Below are 18,478 nucleotides of genomic sequence, written 5' to 3' on the forward strand. Positions count from 1 at the left end.
TTGATTTTCAAGATAGAGTGACAGAGGAGAGACAGAGAGAAATGAGATCTTCCACTCACATGTTCAATGTCCAAATGGCTGCAATAGCCAAATCTGGGACAAGCTGAATCCATGAGCCAACACTTGTCTGGGATTTCTACAGTGGTGTCAGGGACTCCAGCACGAGGGCCATCACCTTCTGCCCTCCAAGTTATCGTAAAGCTGGATCAGAAGCAGGGGAGTCACACCATGAACTGGCACTCTTAATATTGGATGCCAGTGTTGCGAGCAGTGTTCTACCTGGTTGCACCATACCAGGTGCTATTTTTACTTTTTCCAGTTTTATAGAACAACTTTATTAAAGTGTTATTGACCTGAAATTAACTGCATGTGTTTGAAGTGTAGAACTGGTAAATATTGATGTATGAGTACATGCATGAAACTGTTCTCACAATCAAGATAATGCAAGCATCCGTTCAGGTTTTCCTCGTGATCTCCTATAATCCTGCCATCCTGCTCCTTCTCGTTTGCTGAACTCCTTCGATCCCTGACCCTAGACAAACACTAACGCGTTTCTGTTGCTATAGATTAGAAGGTGTGTTCTACAACTTAGCCTTTTTATTAATCTCTGTTTTACAGAATATTTTATAAAACTTTTTTTTTTGTTCTCCTTGGACCCTCAGCCATGAACCTAGACCAAATTTCTGTTTTCCCAACAAGCTTTTTTTTTGTTTTGTTTTGTAAACACCAGTTGAAGCTGTGGCAATTCAGTTTGCTTCTGGAATTCACCAGTCTGTTATCCTGCGAGGGGTGAAGAATACTTGATGAGCAAATTATGAGAGGGTAAAAATTAATTACAGAAGCTTGGGTATTGAATTTCGATATTATTTGGGCTTATTAACAGGTATGCTTTAACTTGCAGTTGGTCAGTTGTCTTCTAAGGTCTTGTTGATGGCTTTAAGTTGTTTTTTTGGGTGTTTTTCCCACTGTAGACATGCTCCTGGTGTCTGGGGATCCCAATGACTTTCACTTTTGCTCCTGTGGAGTAATTGCTGTGGAGAACTTGAATGAAATTGAAGAACTGCTGGCTACAGAAGTAAGGATTGTTAGTTGTCAAAGTCTGGTGATAACCCTGAGAAACGAAAGAAAACATCTTTTAGTTCAGGTTGCTTAAAGAATCTCAAGAAATGGTCTTGCTTCCTTGCTGCTGCCCATGTAGGTAAAGGCTGTTTCCATCCAAAGCTTTTTTTTTTTTTTTTGTAAAAGCACATGATGTTATTATAGTACCTTTAGACCATATTAAAAGTTTAAAGATGTTTCAGCTCAGTGGACAGTAACTTTTTTCAAACTTTGGTGTGTATCTTTTCAGTCTTAATGTTTATCTACTTGAAATTGCTTTTGTGTGGTTACTATGATAACCACATGTTTTCTGATGAAAGATTGTAATCCCTACATACATGTAAGGTACACAAATGGAAGTTTGCTTTTCCAGGTTTATCTTATCAGCATTCGAGTGTCATTACAAACTCTTCATAAATATTTAAATGTGTATTTAATATTTTATCAGATATTTAATTAATCAATTTACTTATGTTTAAGATTTATTTTTATTGGAAAGGCAGATAGATATACAGAGAGAAGTGGATACAGAGAAGATCTTCTGTCCGCTGGTTTATTCTCCAAGTGGCAACAATGGCTGGAGCTGAGCCGATCTGAAGCCAGGAGCCAGGAGCCTTCTCGGGGTCTCCCACGTGGGTGCAGAGTCCCAAGGCTTTGGGCCATCCTCAATTGCTTTCTAAGGCCACAGGCAGGGAGCTGGATGGGAAGAGGAGCAGCCAGGATTAGAACTGGCACCCATATGGGATTGCAGTGCATGCAAGGCAAAGACTTTTGCCACTAGGCTACCATGCTGCTCCCAAGATATTTTATTGGCTCAAGATATTTTATTTTTTTTAATTGAGTAATTCACTTATTATTAGACTCAACTTTTTAGGACTCCCTCCTTTTTCTTCTTTCCCCTACACACATACACACACACACACACACACACACACACTGATTGTCTTTGTAAATAAAGTTTTCTCTGTGTATCAGATTTACCGAATGTTAGATTGTTAGCCATGAAATTACAAGTAATTATTATGTATTTTTTTTCTTGATACATACTCTAAATTAGCCCCTAGAAAGAATGAAAATAATTCCCATCTTCTCGGAGTATGTGACAATGAATATCTTGCTAAATGCAGTGATTTCTTAGGATGCAGTTCTATTGTCTAGTGTTTTTTTTTTTTCTTAAACACTGCCTTGAATTAATCTGTAAGGCATATCATCTCTGAAATAAAATCAGAGTATGTGGTATATAGTACTGTCTGTTATTATCATGAAGAGCAAAGATATTTGATCTACTTTGGCTCTTGAAGCCATTGTTATTGGAGAAAGGATGAGTGGCCAGTGAGAGAATGTTCTAAAACTACTAAAAATTAAACAAACCTGTCTTGTATCTCCCTAATTCTTTTTAAAAGGGATTAGTAGGCTGCTGCTGACCAACTGCCAACAGGGCTGATTTGCATTGCTTTGAACAAAGCTGTCAAGTCCTGGGTCTGTGGCACTCTGTCTCATCCCTGCCAGCCTACAGCCAGAGTGTGAGAAAGTGTGACACACAGCAGGGTTGAGGTTGCACACTGAAAGACAAAAGCATTCTGTCTTTTCTTTTTCAGCAAGCTTTGGATAGCTTAGGCTTTCTTCCTGATGAGAAGTATGCATGTTATAAACTCACTGGAGCCATCCTGCACCTTGGAAACATGAAATTTAAACAGAAACCCAGGGAGGAGCATCCAGAAGCAGATGGCACAGAAAGTAAGATCTACATTGAAGATATAACCCCACCCCTGGCCCCACCCACTTCCTGTTTTCTTATAGTTGTCCTTACCTTTTGGCTTTTGGAAAATGTTGAAATCGGTAAGTACCATTGCCCCTGATTGCTATTCCTCAAATTTCATCTCTTAACAGCGATTCTGAAGTAGAATCCTTTTGTCACAGAACAAAAAGCATTCCTCACCTGAAAAATTAGCTGAACTTGGGTGAAACAATGGATTAAGGCATAGTCTGACTTTAGCACATGGACAGTTGGAAAAAACAGAAAATGGTGAATCACCATAAAATGTACTAAATGACTAATTAGAGATGTGAACTAAGATCCTTGAAATTCAAAGGCAAAATATTTCCACAAGGGTGAGACCACAAGGGTTAATCTCCTTGGCATTTTACTCACAATTTAAAAGACTATAGCTTTGCCTGCTTAATAAACAATTTGGAAGCATCTTCAGTTATCGGTGTAGAATGATCATTCCAGCAAACTACAATTATGTAACAAGGAATGCAGGAATAATGATGAATACTCTTGCTAATAAAATTCATTGTAACTGTAAAAAGAAAAACTCATAAACCTAACATTCTGATATATTTTAAATTATGCTTTTAAATGTGTCTTTGCATAACATGAAATTGCTCATTTTAGTCATTTTTATGTATAGAATTCAGGGGCAATAAGGGCATTTACATTACTATGTAATCATTACCACTGTCTTTATCCCACTCTGATTCTTCTCATTATTATTACAGTACTAAGAATAAAAATAATAGTAATAAAGTAATGAAAAAGCCCCTCACAAACAGTCCTAAGTCCATCATTCTGCTATTTTAGTGTATCCTGACATTGTAGGTATGGACAATGGCAGAGAGTCCAGTACCCTATTGTCATGATATATTTAACAGTCGCATTGGGCGTCCATCCTTGATTTGGAAGTAGAGATGCTGACTGCATTATATCTTCACATCTGGATATCATAGTCTCTACTACACAGTTATTATACATCCCCTTAAATGAAAAACTATAAAGCAAAATCAACAATGGGAAGAAAATTTAAAAATTTATAGTGCCATGAAGTTAAATAACATTCTATCAAATGACTACTGTGTCTCTGAAGAAATGAAAAAGGAAATAAAAAACCTTCTAGAAGAAAACAATGCTACTGTATGTCGTATGAGCCAGTGAAGAAGTTAATAAGAAAAAAAAAATGTTTTTGAAGAAATGAAAATAAAATAAAAAATATCAAAACCCATGAGATGTAGCAAAACCAATATTGAAAGGGATATTGATCTTACATTTTGTGTAAAGGTTGCCTTATATCAGAGAGAACATATGGTATTTGTTGTTTTGGAATTGACTTAATTTTTTTAATCATTCCACACTTAGCCTCTGTACCTATGAAACATAAACTTGCAATGGCTGTCTTCTTGCAGTCCTTGACAGCTGTTGTTCCACTTTGTGACTGGATATGACTGCTTTAGACACCTTATCTAGGTGTAACTGCACAATTTGTGTCCTATTGTGGCTGGCTTATTTTGCTTTTTGTAATGTTTTCAAGATGCATCCATACTGTAGCGTGTATCAGAATTTCATTTCTCTTTATGATTGAATACTGTTTATCTCTGTGTATACCATTTATTATTTATTAGCTGATAACATCATTGGTTCCTTCAGCTTTGTGGCTATTGTGAATAATATTGCTATGAAAGCTGCTGTACAAATACCTTTTTGTGTCTTTGTTTTCAACTCTTTTGTGAATATACTTAGAAGTGGAATTGCTAGGTTAAATGGTAATTCTAGGTTACTTTTTGAGTCACCGTTTCACCAGTGGCTGCAACATGTCTTCAAAGTAGAATTCTCCACCAATTCACAAGAGTTCTGGCTTTATTCCATTTGTGCCAATGATCATTTTTTTTTTTAATAATAGCCATCTTTTATGTATGAGACTGACGTTTTGATTTGGTTTCCCAATGGACTGATAATAATGAACACCTTTTAAATATGTTTATTGAGTATTTGTATATATATTTTTAGAACTGCTGATTTAAGTTTTTGCTCAGTAAAAAAAATGTGTTTATATTCTTGTTTAATTGAGAGGCAGAAATATGCACACAGGGAGACAGCTCCCTTCTCCTAATTGACTCCACAAGTGTAGCCACAACCAGGGATAGTTTGAATCCAGGCTTTTCGCGTATGTGGAAGGAGACAATTACCTCTGCAATAACCAGTACCTCCTTGGATCTGCATTAACAGGAAACAGGAATCAGGAGCTACAGATGAGGTTTGAAAACAGGTCATATGATAATGAGATGCTGATCTGTTGACCAAATGCCCATCCCATTTGCCTTTTTAAAAAATTTTGAGCTGTGTTTTAGGGTTAACAAACCAATTTTGAGGCCAATCTGTAGCAGGGAGACTGGAGTATTGAGGCTGGAGGCTCATTTGTGAACCAAGTATTCTTCCTCTATTGTCTACAGTGGGAAACAAACAATAAACACTTAAACAAAGGTCCCTCTATTATGAAAAGAAAATAATGCATGTAATTATTGTAGAATAAAAAGTAGCAGGAGACAGGAGTGCTGTGGATGGAGTGTTCAGGAACTGCCCTTGGAGAGAAGGGCACTTGCTTATGGATGAAAAGGAAGCAAGGAAATGTGACATGAGGATTAATCATGTACATATTGTATGTGTTAACACATTCACTTATGTTCTTATTGCATCTTTTCCCCCTGCTTTTCACATGCTTTGAGAGAAGTTTTAATGAATAATTTCTTTTATTGCAAAAGCAAGGCATGAATAGGTCAGAAACTGCAGATGAACAAAGTCTATGAGATCATGCATTCTTCCTCATGGCTCCTTCTCAGATTCTTCGCAGGACATCCTCATCTTCCCCACTTCTACCTGCTATAGGGCTGTAGAGTCTACCATACCTGTGTTCTATACTATATTTCTTTATTAAGCAATAGTATCAAACTCAAATGCATACAGCTAAACTCTCCATTCCATGCTGCCCATCAACAACATTTCATTCACCAGCCTTTTAAATAAATGCCAATGATATTCTCCCAGTTGCCATCACTAAAATCTTAAAATCAACTCAATCTTCTGTCTCCCTCTTTTCTCTCTCTTTCTCCCTTCTTTTCTTCTGTTGAAATCTTTCTAAAAGCTCACAACTTTGTCTCATGATCACGTCAACTGTAACAATTTACTTGAGCTTATGTTTCTTGCCAGATTACGGAAATAACCTCCATACCAATCTCCCTGTCACACACTTAGTTGGTGAGAGTTAGTTCTGTATGTGGAGGTCAGTGTCAAACCTTTCCTCCTGAAAGTCAGTCCATGTCCATACTCATTCTAGAGTGGCTCCTAACTTAATCCCAATAAATCTCAAACTTCTTTTCATAGCCCTCTTGGCTATTTAATACCTCTTTAAATTCCTTTCTCCCATCTAGCACTTCTCTCTCTGCCTTTGATTAAGTTCCCCTGGCTTCTTCGTTATTTTTTTGCAGCATGTGAGCACCCTTGCTACTGGATTTTCTAACTTTGTTTTCCTGCCAGAAATTAATTTCTTAGTTATGTATTTTGCTTATTTCCTTACATTAGTAACATGATTTCGATGACACTCATCAGAAATGCTCATGATCTCATCACTACTTATTATCTCTAATAATAATTCAAAATGACCTGGGATATTCTTTTTAATTATTGCAACTATTTTTTAATTGACTGTTCACCTGCACTCCTTGCTACCCCCTTATCAGTCCCCATAATATACAAACTCCATAAGCGCAGAGACTTAACCAAGTATGTTCACTAAATCATGTCCAGGTTTTCATATAAGGATGGATTTTAATTTGTTAATTTAGTCTCACCTATTTAAGGAAATCACCCTTAATACCACAGGACATATATGTCTTTCATATCTTTTCCTGCCTCAACTTTTACACATACCAAGGGCTTGGTAAATTTGCTTGATAAATTAATGAACTGTGACCATTATAAAAATCACAGTATAGCTTTCCATAAAAGAATTGAATGTAATGATCATAACTGTGCTTCAGATTAGCCAAGATAGAATATTGATAAAAATAGCTATTCCTTTTTTATATAGTTATTTTGGGGTAAGACTGAAATTTGGGCATTAATATTTGTTTATATAATTTTCCCCGAAGACCCCAGTGGGTAGCTGAAATGCAGGATCAATATAATGAGGGTTCTTGTTAACCTTTTCTGTGTATCAGAATCAAATGCATGACATGGTAGAACTAGAGAGGCACAGACCCTAGCCCATTTCAACAGGCCTAAACCTTCAGCCCTTTGTTTGTCCTCTGGGCTATTGTCACATATGCACATGTTTGTGAGTCACTGCGATGGCTCATGTTCCCCTAGCCTGGAGAAGATCACGTAGTGTGGTTATAATTTCATAAAGTCTCTGGGAGAAACAATGAATATATTTAATAGACTTTGCTCCTTTTACGATAGTATTTCCTATTACAGTGAAATTTTATTCATTGGTTTACAGTTTTCATGCTCTGATCATATGGTGTAAATGAAATAATTTATCTTCTGAAACATCATGACTGCTCTTTTTAGCCCATAAAGTATATAGAACAATTATATGATATTGGACTATATGATAGAAGGTACACAATTCCTGTTTGTGGAACTTAACCACCTCTGGAGCAGGAAAGGTGGTATGCTATAACACTGAATTTATTTCTATAAAAACCTGCAATGGGGAATGATACAAAGGGTTTGGGTCATCCTTGTTTGTAGGTAACACAGTCTCAAAAGATTTTTGTTTATGTTGGAGAAAGGATACATGAGCATTCTTGGTGTGGAACAGTATTGAGAACATTGACTATACTTGAATTCTTTTTTGCCTAAACAGTAATTTGGATTGTTCATTTTTCACACTGTCAGTTACAATTCTTTTCAATCCAAATTGACCAAACACATTCTATTTTTTTTAAGGTTTTATCTAATTTTTATTGGAAAGTCAGATATACAGAGAGGAGGAGAGACAGAGAGGAAGATTCATCCACTGGTTAACTCCCCAAGCAGCCACAATGGTTGGAGCTGCACCAATATGAAGCTAGGAGCCTTGGAGCCTCTTCCGGGTCTCCCACACTTGTGCAGGGTCCCAAGGCTTTGGTCCATCCTCAACTGCTTTCCCAGGCCACGAGCAGAGAGCTGGATGGGAAGTGGGTCCATGGGATTAGAACTGGTACCCATATGGGATCCTGGTTCATGCAAGGCGAGGACCTTAGCTGCTAGCTTACTGCACTGGGCCCACACATTCCATTCTGCCTTTCTTTTAAATATGGTTGTTCTTTTAAATATGATTATTGTATTTGGTTAGATCCTTCCTGAATTCAAAAAAATGTGTTTCTAACCCACTGAATCCTCCACTTGAAACAATTAGTGCATTATCTGCAAATATGATACTCTGCAGGAGCCATCATAGGGACACGTCAGCATAAGGTGGAGAGATCAGCTCCACTTTTACTTTACATTTATTTTCATTTATTTTCCAATGAAGCCTTATGAAATTATTACTAATGAGCATCAGTTACCTCAGGACCACATGAATGTACCTGTTGACTTTAATTATGACAAATGATCTTCATGTTTTGAAAGATTTCATTGTAGTCAATATTCAGGCTATTATTCTTGTAAGTATATTAACATAAATTAGGTTTGTAGCTTGTAGGAAAGTATGTGTGATTTATTTTAATTTTAGTTAAAAAGCATATTAAACATTTCAAGTTCATTAAACCTCTGTGAAAATTTTAAAAGCCCATAAAAATAAAATGAATATCATGAATACAAATGACATATAGTGTTCTAATTATGTTCTGGTTTTATTTAATTCCATGTTGGTGATTAATTTCTAATGTAACACATTATTCCACACATGTGTCAGTGTATCTCAGGATCCATTTAAAAGGAAGGGCATGCAGAGAAGTTTCGGATGAGGGGTATATTCAATTTGTTCAGTAACTGAAATAATCTACAGTTTAAAAAACACATTCATTTTTTTTGCCTGTGGCATTCTTTTGTATTATTCTTGCTTGATAACTCCCGATGTGATATATACCTTTTTGCTTTCCTTCCAACACGTTTATTCTTCACTGCTTCTCTCCTTTGAAAATGAAGTTTTATTCAACAGATTTCATGAATGTAAAGATTGTTGCTAGGCAGCAGGGGGCAATATTGGGTAAACAGGCTTCAATGGGAAAGGAAATGATTTTAACAGAAATTGAGCTTGTGTCCTGGGATCTGTTAACTGGTGGGTGTCTTGAATTTTCAAAGTATAGGGCCCAAGTCCCACTTTTTGGAAACAATCTAGAAGTATATACACACAGTGCAAAGCAGGCAAATAGTAATCATGGGATGCTTTATATTCTTCACAATCTATTTTTGAAGAAGGCCAACATTAAGAAATGGTTATTCAAAAAGTGAAATATTGTTTATTTAGGTATCATAAAGTTGACTTTTACAAAATATTTATTTATTTTTATTTGAAAAGGAGATTTTTACAGAAAGAGAAGGAGCAAGATAGAGATCTTCCATCCTTTGGTTAACTTCCCAAATGACTGCAATGGCTGGGGTCAAGCAAATCTGAGGACAGGATCCAAGAGCTTCTTCCAGGTCTCTCATGTCGATGCAGGTGCCCAAGAACATGTGCTATGCTTTACTGTTTCCCAGGCCATAAGTCGAGAACTGGATGAGAAACGAAGCAGCTGGGACAGGAACTAGCACCCATATGGGCTGTTAAATCAGTAGGGTGAGGGCTAGCTTGCTGTGCCACTGTGCTACCTTGTGTCTTTTAAAGTGTATAGCACAGTTACTTGAATATATTTACAAAGGGTGCAATCATCACCACAGCGTCATTGCAGAATCCTTCATCTACTCCAAGAGATATCCTGTACCCCTCAATACTTTTCATTTCTACATTTTTTTTTTCTTTTTCAATCACAAAGCTATGCTCTCACTACATCAATTTGCTTGTCCTGAACAGTCAGTGTGAAGGGGAAGGCTCCTGCAATATGTGGCCTTTGAGATCCTCTGTCAGTTATCATCAGCTGTGTTGTAGTATTCCTCACGTCATTCCTTGTTACAGATGGATCGTATTGTAATGTATGATTAGACAAGGTTTTATTTATCTCTTCATTATGTTATGATTTTTTAAATACTTTTTGGCTTTAGAATAGCACTGCTGGGAACAGTTTGAATAATTTATCATCTTGTATAGCGTTTCCTTTTATGTATATATGAGTGGAATTGTTGGATCTAGTAAGTAACACTGCTTCACTTTTGAATAACTAGCAGACTGGTTTTATAGCATCTACAGAATTTTGCCTCCAAATCAGCAATATGTGAGGGTTACAGTCTCACCATCTCTTTGCTAGCATTTTCTTTAATTTTGTGTGTGTGTGCTCATGCCTTTTTCATAATGCCCATTCTAGTTTATATGATATCTAATTTCAGTGTAATATTGTTTTGAATTTTAAAGAAAAATTTCTTTAAAGGTTTGGATTCAGGTATTTATTTAAAAGGTGCAGTGTATGTTTCTGCACTGATCTAATCACGCTCTGGCTCTGTCCCCGGGGCAGTGTATTTGACTGTGATGTAATTAAAGCGAACATTATTTCCCTCAGCTCACCTTCTCTCCCTCTGTGTCTTTATTTTTGTCTTATGACCAGGTGCTGACAAAGCTGCTTTCCTCATGGGCATTAACTCCTCTGAGTTGGTGAAGGGCTTGACTCATCCTAGGGTAAAAGTTGGTAATGAGTATGTTACCAGAAGTCAAACTGTAGAACAAGTAAGATACTATTTTAAGAACATTATGATCCTCTGAGCTTATAATAATTATTATGAGCACTCATGCTATACTTATAAATCTTAACTACTGAGACTATCTGCAAAAGAATTTCTATTAAAAAATCACGAAAGAACTATGGTGGAAACTATTCCAAATGCTTTAAGTTATGAGGCACATTATAATAAATACTGTTGAGTTTGCCTGAAATAAACATTTTGCCTTTTTTCCTTACATAACAAATCTAATCACAGATTCAGACAGCTCTCCATGTGTGTAACCAACATCTCTCTTTACTAGCTAAAACGCTCTCGGATCTGATTATTCCTGACATGAATACCATTGGTAAATTGACATCTGTCACCTATTTGACATATTGACTTATTTAAGTTAAAGAAATATGCTTTAATACTGGTTGGTGCAGTTAATATTTGACAGAAAGGGAGCGTGAGAACAGAAGTGGTGGAAGGTCATGCAGATTTTCTGTAGCATCTCTGAGAAGGTAACAGTGCTCTAAACACAGCTGTTTTTGGAGGCTTTGCCTTTGTATGGTAAACATTTTCAAGTCTGTTGGGTAATGAAATTATGTAAGTATACTAGTACATTTCAAAATGATTTAGTATCTGTAATGTGTATTAGTATGGGATAGGCTGTGCCATCATAATGCATATGCACTGAACTTAGAGTAACTCTGAAACACTTATTTATTTATTTTTGTCTTACATGATACAGGGCCATAGGCTCAGGGATTTTCCCTTCAATCTTTACCAATACAGACTACACAGCATCTTTACATTTTATAGTTAATCCAAAGCTTCTAGAGTTTTTGCACAGAGGAAAGATAATATTTGAAGGAAGTATACAACCTTAAGTGCTTGGAGCTAGGAATGTTATCATTTTTACTAATATTCTTTTGGTGTGAATCAAAACATCCATTAACCTAGTAGGAGACCTTGCAATATTTTAATTTTTAAATTTTATTTTAATATTGTATACATAATTGAGAGAGATGCATGCCCCGTGGACTTCCAATTAGGGTGGGCAGGATCAGGCATGGAGGATGGTGGATGGGACAAATGATTCCATTTTTCTTTTTCTCCTGTGTCTGAGGGGAAAAAGGACAGGGGAATACTGCCTGCTGTTTAACTACAACATCACCCAGGAATGGAGGATGGTCACCCAGAGGATTAGAGACCCTGATGTAGAGAAGAGCATTCCAAGGGTGCCACTTGATTTATTTAGATAATTCTGAGAAGTTGTTGGTTTCATTGCTCTAGAGTTGAGAAATCTTTCCAAGGTCTGTTGGTTGACAAGGTGCACCTTTGTGCATCCACAGACCCAGGAACATTTTGAAAGCTTGGCCAGGAGAATTGTTCAACCTGTGCTGCTTCCCATCCTCTGATGAGGTAGTCAGTGTCCCATGTTGGCCTAGATGAGCTGGCTGTTATGTCCCCTGTGTGCATCCTGGCATGCTGTCCACTGAACAGGCATCAACCACTGAGGAGGCCCAGTCCTGGTGCATGCACTCCAAGACCAGACAACACAGCCTGTGATTTTTTTCTTATGGCCAGGGTCTGTGTCTAATGATCCACCTGGGGAATCCCCAAAGAAACCTTGTCTGGGGTGACCTCAGACTTGACTCTTTTGTGCAGGGTCAGGTTCAGTCTATCACCTGCACCAACCAATACACCTTCCAGTAGATGAAGATGTTTATTCAGTGTCATCCCAGCCCCCATAACTCCCACAAGCCCAGCCTGACTGCTACAACCCAGTCCTCACACATACCAACAGGTTCAGCAGCCTAGTCAGGATGATCCCAATAACACTTATTAGGCCCACCCCGAGCCCCAGGTTTTGCATGTGCCAGCCTCTACTGTAGCCTAGCCCGGAACAACCCTCATCCTATCCAGCTCTTGGATATGTCCATGGGGTTGTAGCTTAGCTTAGCCCAACCTGCCCCTGAGACCTGGCCCTCACTTATACCAACAGGTGCCCCTGCCTTTTCCAGTCTGGTCTACCCCCATCCCTAGTTTTCATGTTCACTAGCACTGATACAGCCTAGCAGAAAGCGCCCACAGTTCCCTGCCAGTCATATTCCCAGTCCCAGATATTAAGCCTGCCAGGGTGTAATGCTGTCCAGCCTGACATGACTCACAGTCAGTCCTGGCATTTGCTAACTGCTGCTGTAGCCTATTCCTCTACATTCATTTTGGCTCTTGTGTATGCCAGAAGGTGTGGCAGCTTAGCCAAGTCTGTCCCATTCCCAGTTCCAGCTCATACCTGTGGAAGCAGTGGCACATCATGGGAGTCTTGGAGATTTCCCTACTAGGCCTGCATGCAGCCCTGGGTCTTGCACATGCCTATGGGTGCTGCAGCCCAGTCTGAGATAATCTCTCCATCTCCACACACATCTTGGCAATTGTCAGCAAGAGCCACTGCTGGGTCAATCCAGCCCGCCTCCAGGCTAGTTCTTGCCAGCAGGTGCATCAACCCAGCCCAGTATGGTCCACAACTAGCTCCAGCCTTCATGTGAACTGGCAAATGCTATGCTTCAACCAGGCCTGGCCTGCACCCTGTCCTGGCTCTTGCTCATGCCAGTGTGTGCTGTGGACTGGCCCACTCCAACCTGTTCCAGACCTGGCCCACACATATGTTGATGGGTGTTACAACCCAGTCTTGGTCTGGCCTGCTCCCGGACTCTCACATGATCTGGCGGGTGCTATAGCCTAACTTGTTCTTTCCTACACCTATTCTTGACCTTTTGAGCAACAGTAAATGCTGAAACCTAATCCAATTTGGCCTCCCCCAGATCCAAACCACATGCATGCTATTGGGTGTGGCAGCCTTGTCCAATTTGTTCTTCCCATAACCCCCACTCTTGTGCTCCCCAGTGGAAGCTGCAACCTTATAGGGGAGTTCTCCAAGCTATTAATTGTGAATTAATTTTTAAATGACTAATATAAATGACAAAATAAAAATTACAATAATTGATAATTACAATAATTGATTACCAAGTATTATCATAGGTGCTTTACTAAGCATGTTGAATGGATAATGCCACTCAATCTAAGAACACACGTTCAAAGCAGATTTCATTCATTTCCTTATTTCATAGGTAAAACAGTGAGCATAAGAAAGACTAACTGCTCAAGGTGACACAGCTGAAGTGAAAATGGGGATGGATAAGGGATGGGAAAAGGAGAATGGCTTTTTATTAGATACTGAGTGCTAAATACTATAATATGGAAGTTTACTTCCTTTGTTTTATTGCTTTTTCATAATATGCATAAAACATTCATATTTTATTGGTACTATTTTATAGATTGGAAAGATAGGGTAGTTTAAATGTAATCATTTGACTTTTTTCTGTTATTGTTTTTTATTATGCACAATTTCCCTCTAGTACTCAAAATCTTATGTGACATTATTTTATGGAAACCTAATAAATGGATCCCATTAGCCCCTGAAAAGCAGAAGTATAAATTTAACCATTTTATTCCTCTTCACTGAACAGAAAATGATTCCAATGATTGATTAGTGAGCAACATTGAGTATAAGCGATCTGTTAGTTTCACGAATTCATTTAGCAGACATTATAACATCCATTTCTTTCTGACTTGACCTATAGAAGGACCACTCTTCATTGATATTCACATATCTATCTTCACTTATTGAATTCTTCTAAAATCAACACTGATGAACAAGTTAGTCATGTTCTTTTTAAAGACTCAAAATGAGCAGTAGCAAGGACTAAAATAATTTTGGATGACTTGTTTCGTGGCTGTGTTTTGATGGTGATAACAGTAATTAAAAAAGAAAACCTGTGGTGCCATTGGTCTTGTGGATCACTGTGTGGAAATGCCTGACGATAACTGATCAGAGAGTGAATGACTCACAACTAATTCACCACCAGACAGCAAGTTGCCACTGCTGTGTTCTCTGTCTTCAGCAGAGGGGTGGATGTTATAGTCCCAGTTTATATTTCAAGTGGTTGGAGCACATTGAGCTTCCAGGCTTGGAGTATGTGCAGCTAAAACTCATTTCTGCTTGAAATATGTTGGAAAAAGGAACCACTATTATATAATCAGGGTCTGCATTTGTATAGCATTATCCAGACAGCGAGATGGGAGTTTTTCAGTAGATTATTGTAGAACCTTTGCCACAGTAGGAGTATCTGAGTCAGAATGATGGACCAGATGGCCATTTACTATCTGGGGGAATTGAGAGAAATACCATTAATATTGTAGAGCTAGAAAGAATTTTCCGGAGCATTACTAAGATGAAGACATCACAGTCCCGAAGAGGATTGGGTCATATGCCAAATTTGCACAATTTATCATCAGCAACGTTAGGACAAATGCTACAGATTCCAAATCAACTTAACTAGCATTTCTCAAATATTATTGTGGATATTTGTAACAGAAAAATTTTCTGACAGTGTGAACATAAGGAAGACTTTATTCTATATTGTACTAGGAATTCTGCAAAAGGGTAGAAAGATTTGGCTCAACTCCAAATACAATGGCAAGAGAAGCTTTTTGTCAGAAAAGGAATAACTGAATAGAATATTACTGAGATACCAAGGGCAAGGATATTCGTGCTAAACTGATCTAATAATTTCTTGATTAAAGCATGCCAAGAACATACACAATACCTCAGAAACTGGGAGATGAGGAATTTAATGATATCAATGACGGTAGATTTTCTCTAACCAGATTTAGCATGATTCTTGCTTCAGCTGGGTTAAATAAGAGAAGATCAGAGACTCTTGATCACACCCTGTTCAAGGAGAGAGTCTTTGTCAACTAGAATCAGTTATAGGTCATGTGAGAGGACAGGCTCTGATTTAGCATATCTGGCACGAGGACTGAGAGTTTGCCTTCTTCACAAGCTTCCAGGGGATGTTGCTGCTGCTGATGTTTTTATTGCCACAGGTTGAACAGAAGGCTTTGCAACACATGTCACAATTTCCTTCATAATATTTAGTCATTTACTAAAATGAGCATGAGTTCTCTCCTCTACATTTGTTGGATGGGAGGCAATAGATCAGCAAACTTCTTTCTTTTCCTTGACCTCTCTTCCTTGCTGCTCTCTTTCTTTTCATTTATTGTAGTTAACAGAAGCTATGTACAAAGAAATTTAATAATGCATCCTGGACTTACTAGAAGGTGACTAGTGCTAGAGTATGCCCAGGACTATAATGAACACTGACATCAGATAAAGAGGTTTCCAATCTGGTCTCTAGGTAATCTCTGCTGTTGGTGCCCTGTCCAAGTCCATATATGAAAGGATGTTTAAGTGGCTGGTGGCACGTGTCAACAGAGCCCTGGATAGCAAGTTGTCAAGGCAGTTCTTCATTGGCATCCTTGACGTCACTGGTTTTGAAATCCTTGATGTAAGTATATCTGGTAAGAATGAAGCCAGTGCATATTTACAAGAAGGTTAGAAGCTATGAACTGAACATTCAAAAATATGGTTAAAGCCAGCTGAGAATCATATTATGTAAACATAAGGATTACTTTTATCAGAAAAAAGCTGTAAATAATGTTAATTATTAAAATTTACATTATTAAGAACTTATTAACTTAATTCATATTAAAGGGACACAGATAAAAATCTATGATTTTAAACTATAATATCCTTAAGTATTATTTTATAATCATAATATTTAGTTTGTGGGTGTATGTGAGTGAAGCATGAATTTAATTGAACATGTGTTACTTGTTGGGTTCATTTTCCATCATATGATATTTGTTCCAGTTTTATCATTATTATGTATTCTTACAAGTGATTATCAATTTTATTTTTATCACTTGCTCCTGTATCTTTCTAGTATAATACCCTTGAGCAACTTTGCATTAATTTTACCAATGAAAAGTTACAACAATTTTTCAATCAGTACATGTTTATTTTGGAGCAAGAAGAATATGAGAAAGAAGGCATTGACTGGGTGTCTATTGATTTTGGTCTGGATTTGCAAGCCTGCATAAATTTTATTGAGAAGGTAATATATATTTCTCATTGTCTAATTTCATACTTGGAAAATTGTTCCTGCTTACAACATTGATCTACTTGTCTGGACCAACAATGTCGGGGCACACTTAAATAACAGACTAATTCAATTATTATTCCATATGAAGGACTATGCTATTGTGACGATAAGGGGAAAATCAGCTGGGGGGTGGGCATTGCGGGGAGGGAATCCCAGACTTTACAGAATTGTACCATAAAATTCAAAATTTAAAATAAAAAACATAATAATAAAAACAACGTTGATCTATGTCAGAATTCAGGTTGACAACAATTGGGAAATGGGGCAGGAAGACCCCGTACAACATTTCTTAATGGTCTTGATGTAAGACACTTGTGGTATACTAACTGCATGCTCACATCATATCTAACACAGTCAGAACACATTTGCTGCTTCTGCATGACCTGCACTGTTAATGTACCAAGGGATTTGTGAAGATTGAAAATAGTCATGGTTATAACTGGAAAAATGTGGGACTGAAAATATGAGCACTGTTGGGCCTGGTTGATGAACAAAAGGAGAATGCATAGAACCAGTGCAGCTAAGTGAATCTGCCAAATTAGCACGCAAACAACTGTTCTAAATCTTCAGGACTACTGCCTTGCAAAACGTAGTTTGTTCATTTAATTGGACAAGTATCAGTTAATTTAAATAATTTATGATAATACTTCATGGCTTGTTAGTAAATTAGCTGCAGTGTACTGTTCCTGAATTCACCAATATCCTCGCACTCTGTCTTCCTCTGTTCTGTTGGAGAAGTTACCAGGTTCTGCTGGAGAAACTGTACAATAGTCTCTGTAGTTTTGTCCACGGGAACAAGCATGTAGTGTCCCTTGCATTGTGGGTTGTAGGGAATTTGGGGTACATTTCAGGATAGGTTGAGCCATTGTCTTTCTGGTGATACTTTGAATCTCAACTACCCTGTATAGGCGCGACTAAAGTATTTGGCCTCTCACTATTTTTTCCAGGCCTCACATTTTTATTAGTGATCATCACTTTTATATGTTATGTTTTAGATGAAGCTACATCTTTCTTTAAGATAACTATTGCTAATAGGAAAGGACATCACACTGATTTTGTTTATTTTTCTAGCCAGTGGATTTGCTGGGGGCAGGAGTGGTTGATTAAAAAAAAAGAGACAACGAGTCAACCATGAGCTAATTGATAATAATAAGAGGAATAAGAAGCCAAGTATGATTTGGCAGATGTTTTGTGGCATAATTAAAGCTGGAATGTTCTGATAATAAAGGAGACAAAAAGAGTATAATTCCTAAGAGGGACGGAGTTAGCTTCTGGCTGTTGTCATCTGCAAGGTCTACCTACTTTGATTATTACAAGATACTGTTTTTTGTGCAGAAAAATGGGCCACATTCTGCTAGGTCTGTGACTATCTGATTTTAAAAGTTTGAAGTGTGTTGCCTTCCTTTTGCTAGCTTCAGTTATTCCATATAACTCATTAGTGATACAGAAAAATTTCCTGTTGTGTTTTCTATTTGAAATAATAAAATGAGAGGAAAATACCGATCAGATGATAGAAGGAAAAGCAAGTATTAGTTTTCTTTCTTTTTTTTTTTTTAAAGATTTATTGATTTTTATTGCAGTCAGATATACAGAAATAAGGAGAGATAGAGAGGAAGATCTTCCATCCTATGGTTCACTCCCCAAATGACCGCAACGGCTGGTGCTGCACCAATCTGAAGCCAAGAGTCAGGAACTTCCTCCGGGTCTTCCATGTGGATGCAGGGTCCCAAGGCTTTGGATTGTCCTCAACTGC

At 37.7% G+C, this 18,478-nt stretch overlaps 1 protein-coding gene across 1 annotated transcript in view; it reads left to right on the forward strand.

Moving 5' to 3' along the window:
• The window catches only part of MYH15 (myosin heavy chain 15), a 174,895-nt gene that overhangs the window by 40,998 nt on the left and 115,419 nt on the right, over nucleotides 1-18,478 (forward strand). The window contains exons 11-15 of the mRNA XM_040980919.1: nucleotides 972-1,075; nucleotides 2,697-2,835; nucleotides 10,558-10,676; nucleotides 15,919-16,068; nucleotides 16,507-16,677. Coding sequence (XP_040836853.1) covers nucleotides 972-1,075; nucleotides 2,697-2,835; nucleotides 10,558-10,676; nucleotides 15,919-16,068; nucleotides 16,507-16,677 — 683 coding nt within the window. The remainder of the gene's footprint in view (nucleotides 1-971; nucleotides 1,076-2,696; nucleotides 2,836-10,557; nucleotides 10,677-15,918; nucleotides 16,069-16,506; nucleotides 16,678-18,478) is intronic.

The sequence above is a fragment of the Ochotona curzoniae genome, unplaced genomic scaffold (genome assembly GCF_017591425.1).
Source record: "Ochotona curzoniae isolate NIBS_2020 unplaced genomic scaffold, NIBS_Ocur_1.0 contig_3498, whole genome shotgun sequence".
In the NCBI taxonomy this organism is placed as follows: domain Eukaryota; kingdom Metazoa; phylum Chordata; class Mammalia; order Lagomorpha; family Ochotonidae; genus Ochotona; species Ochotona curzoniae.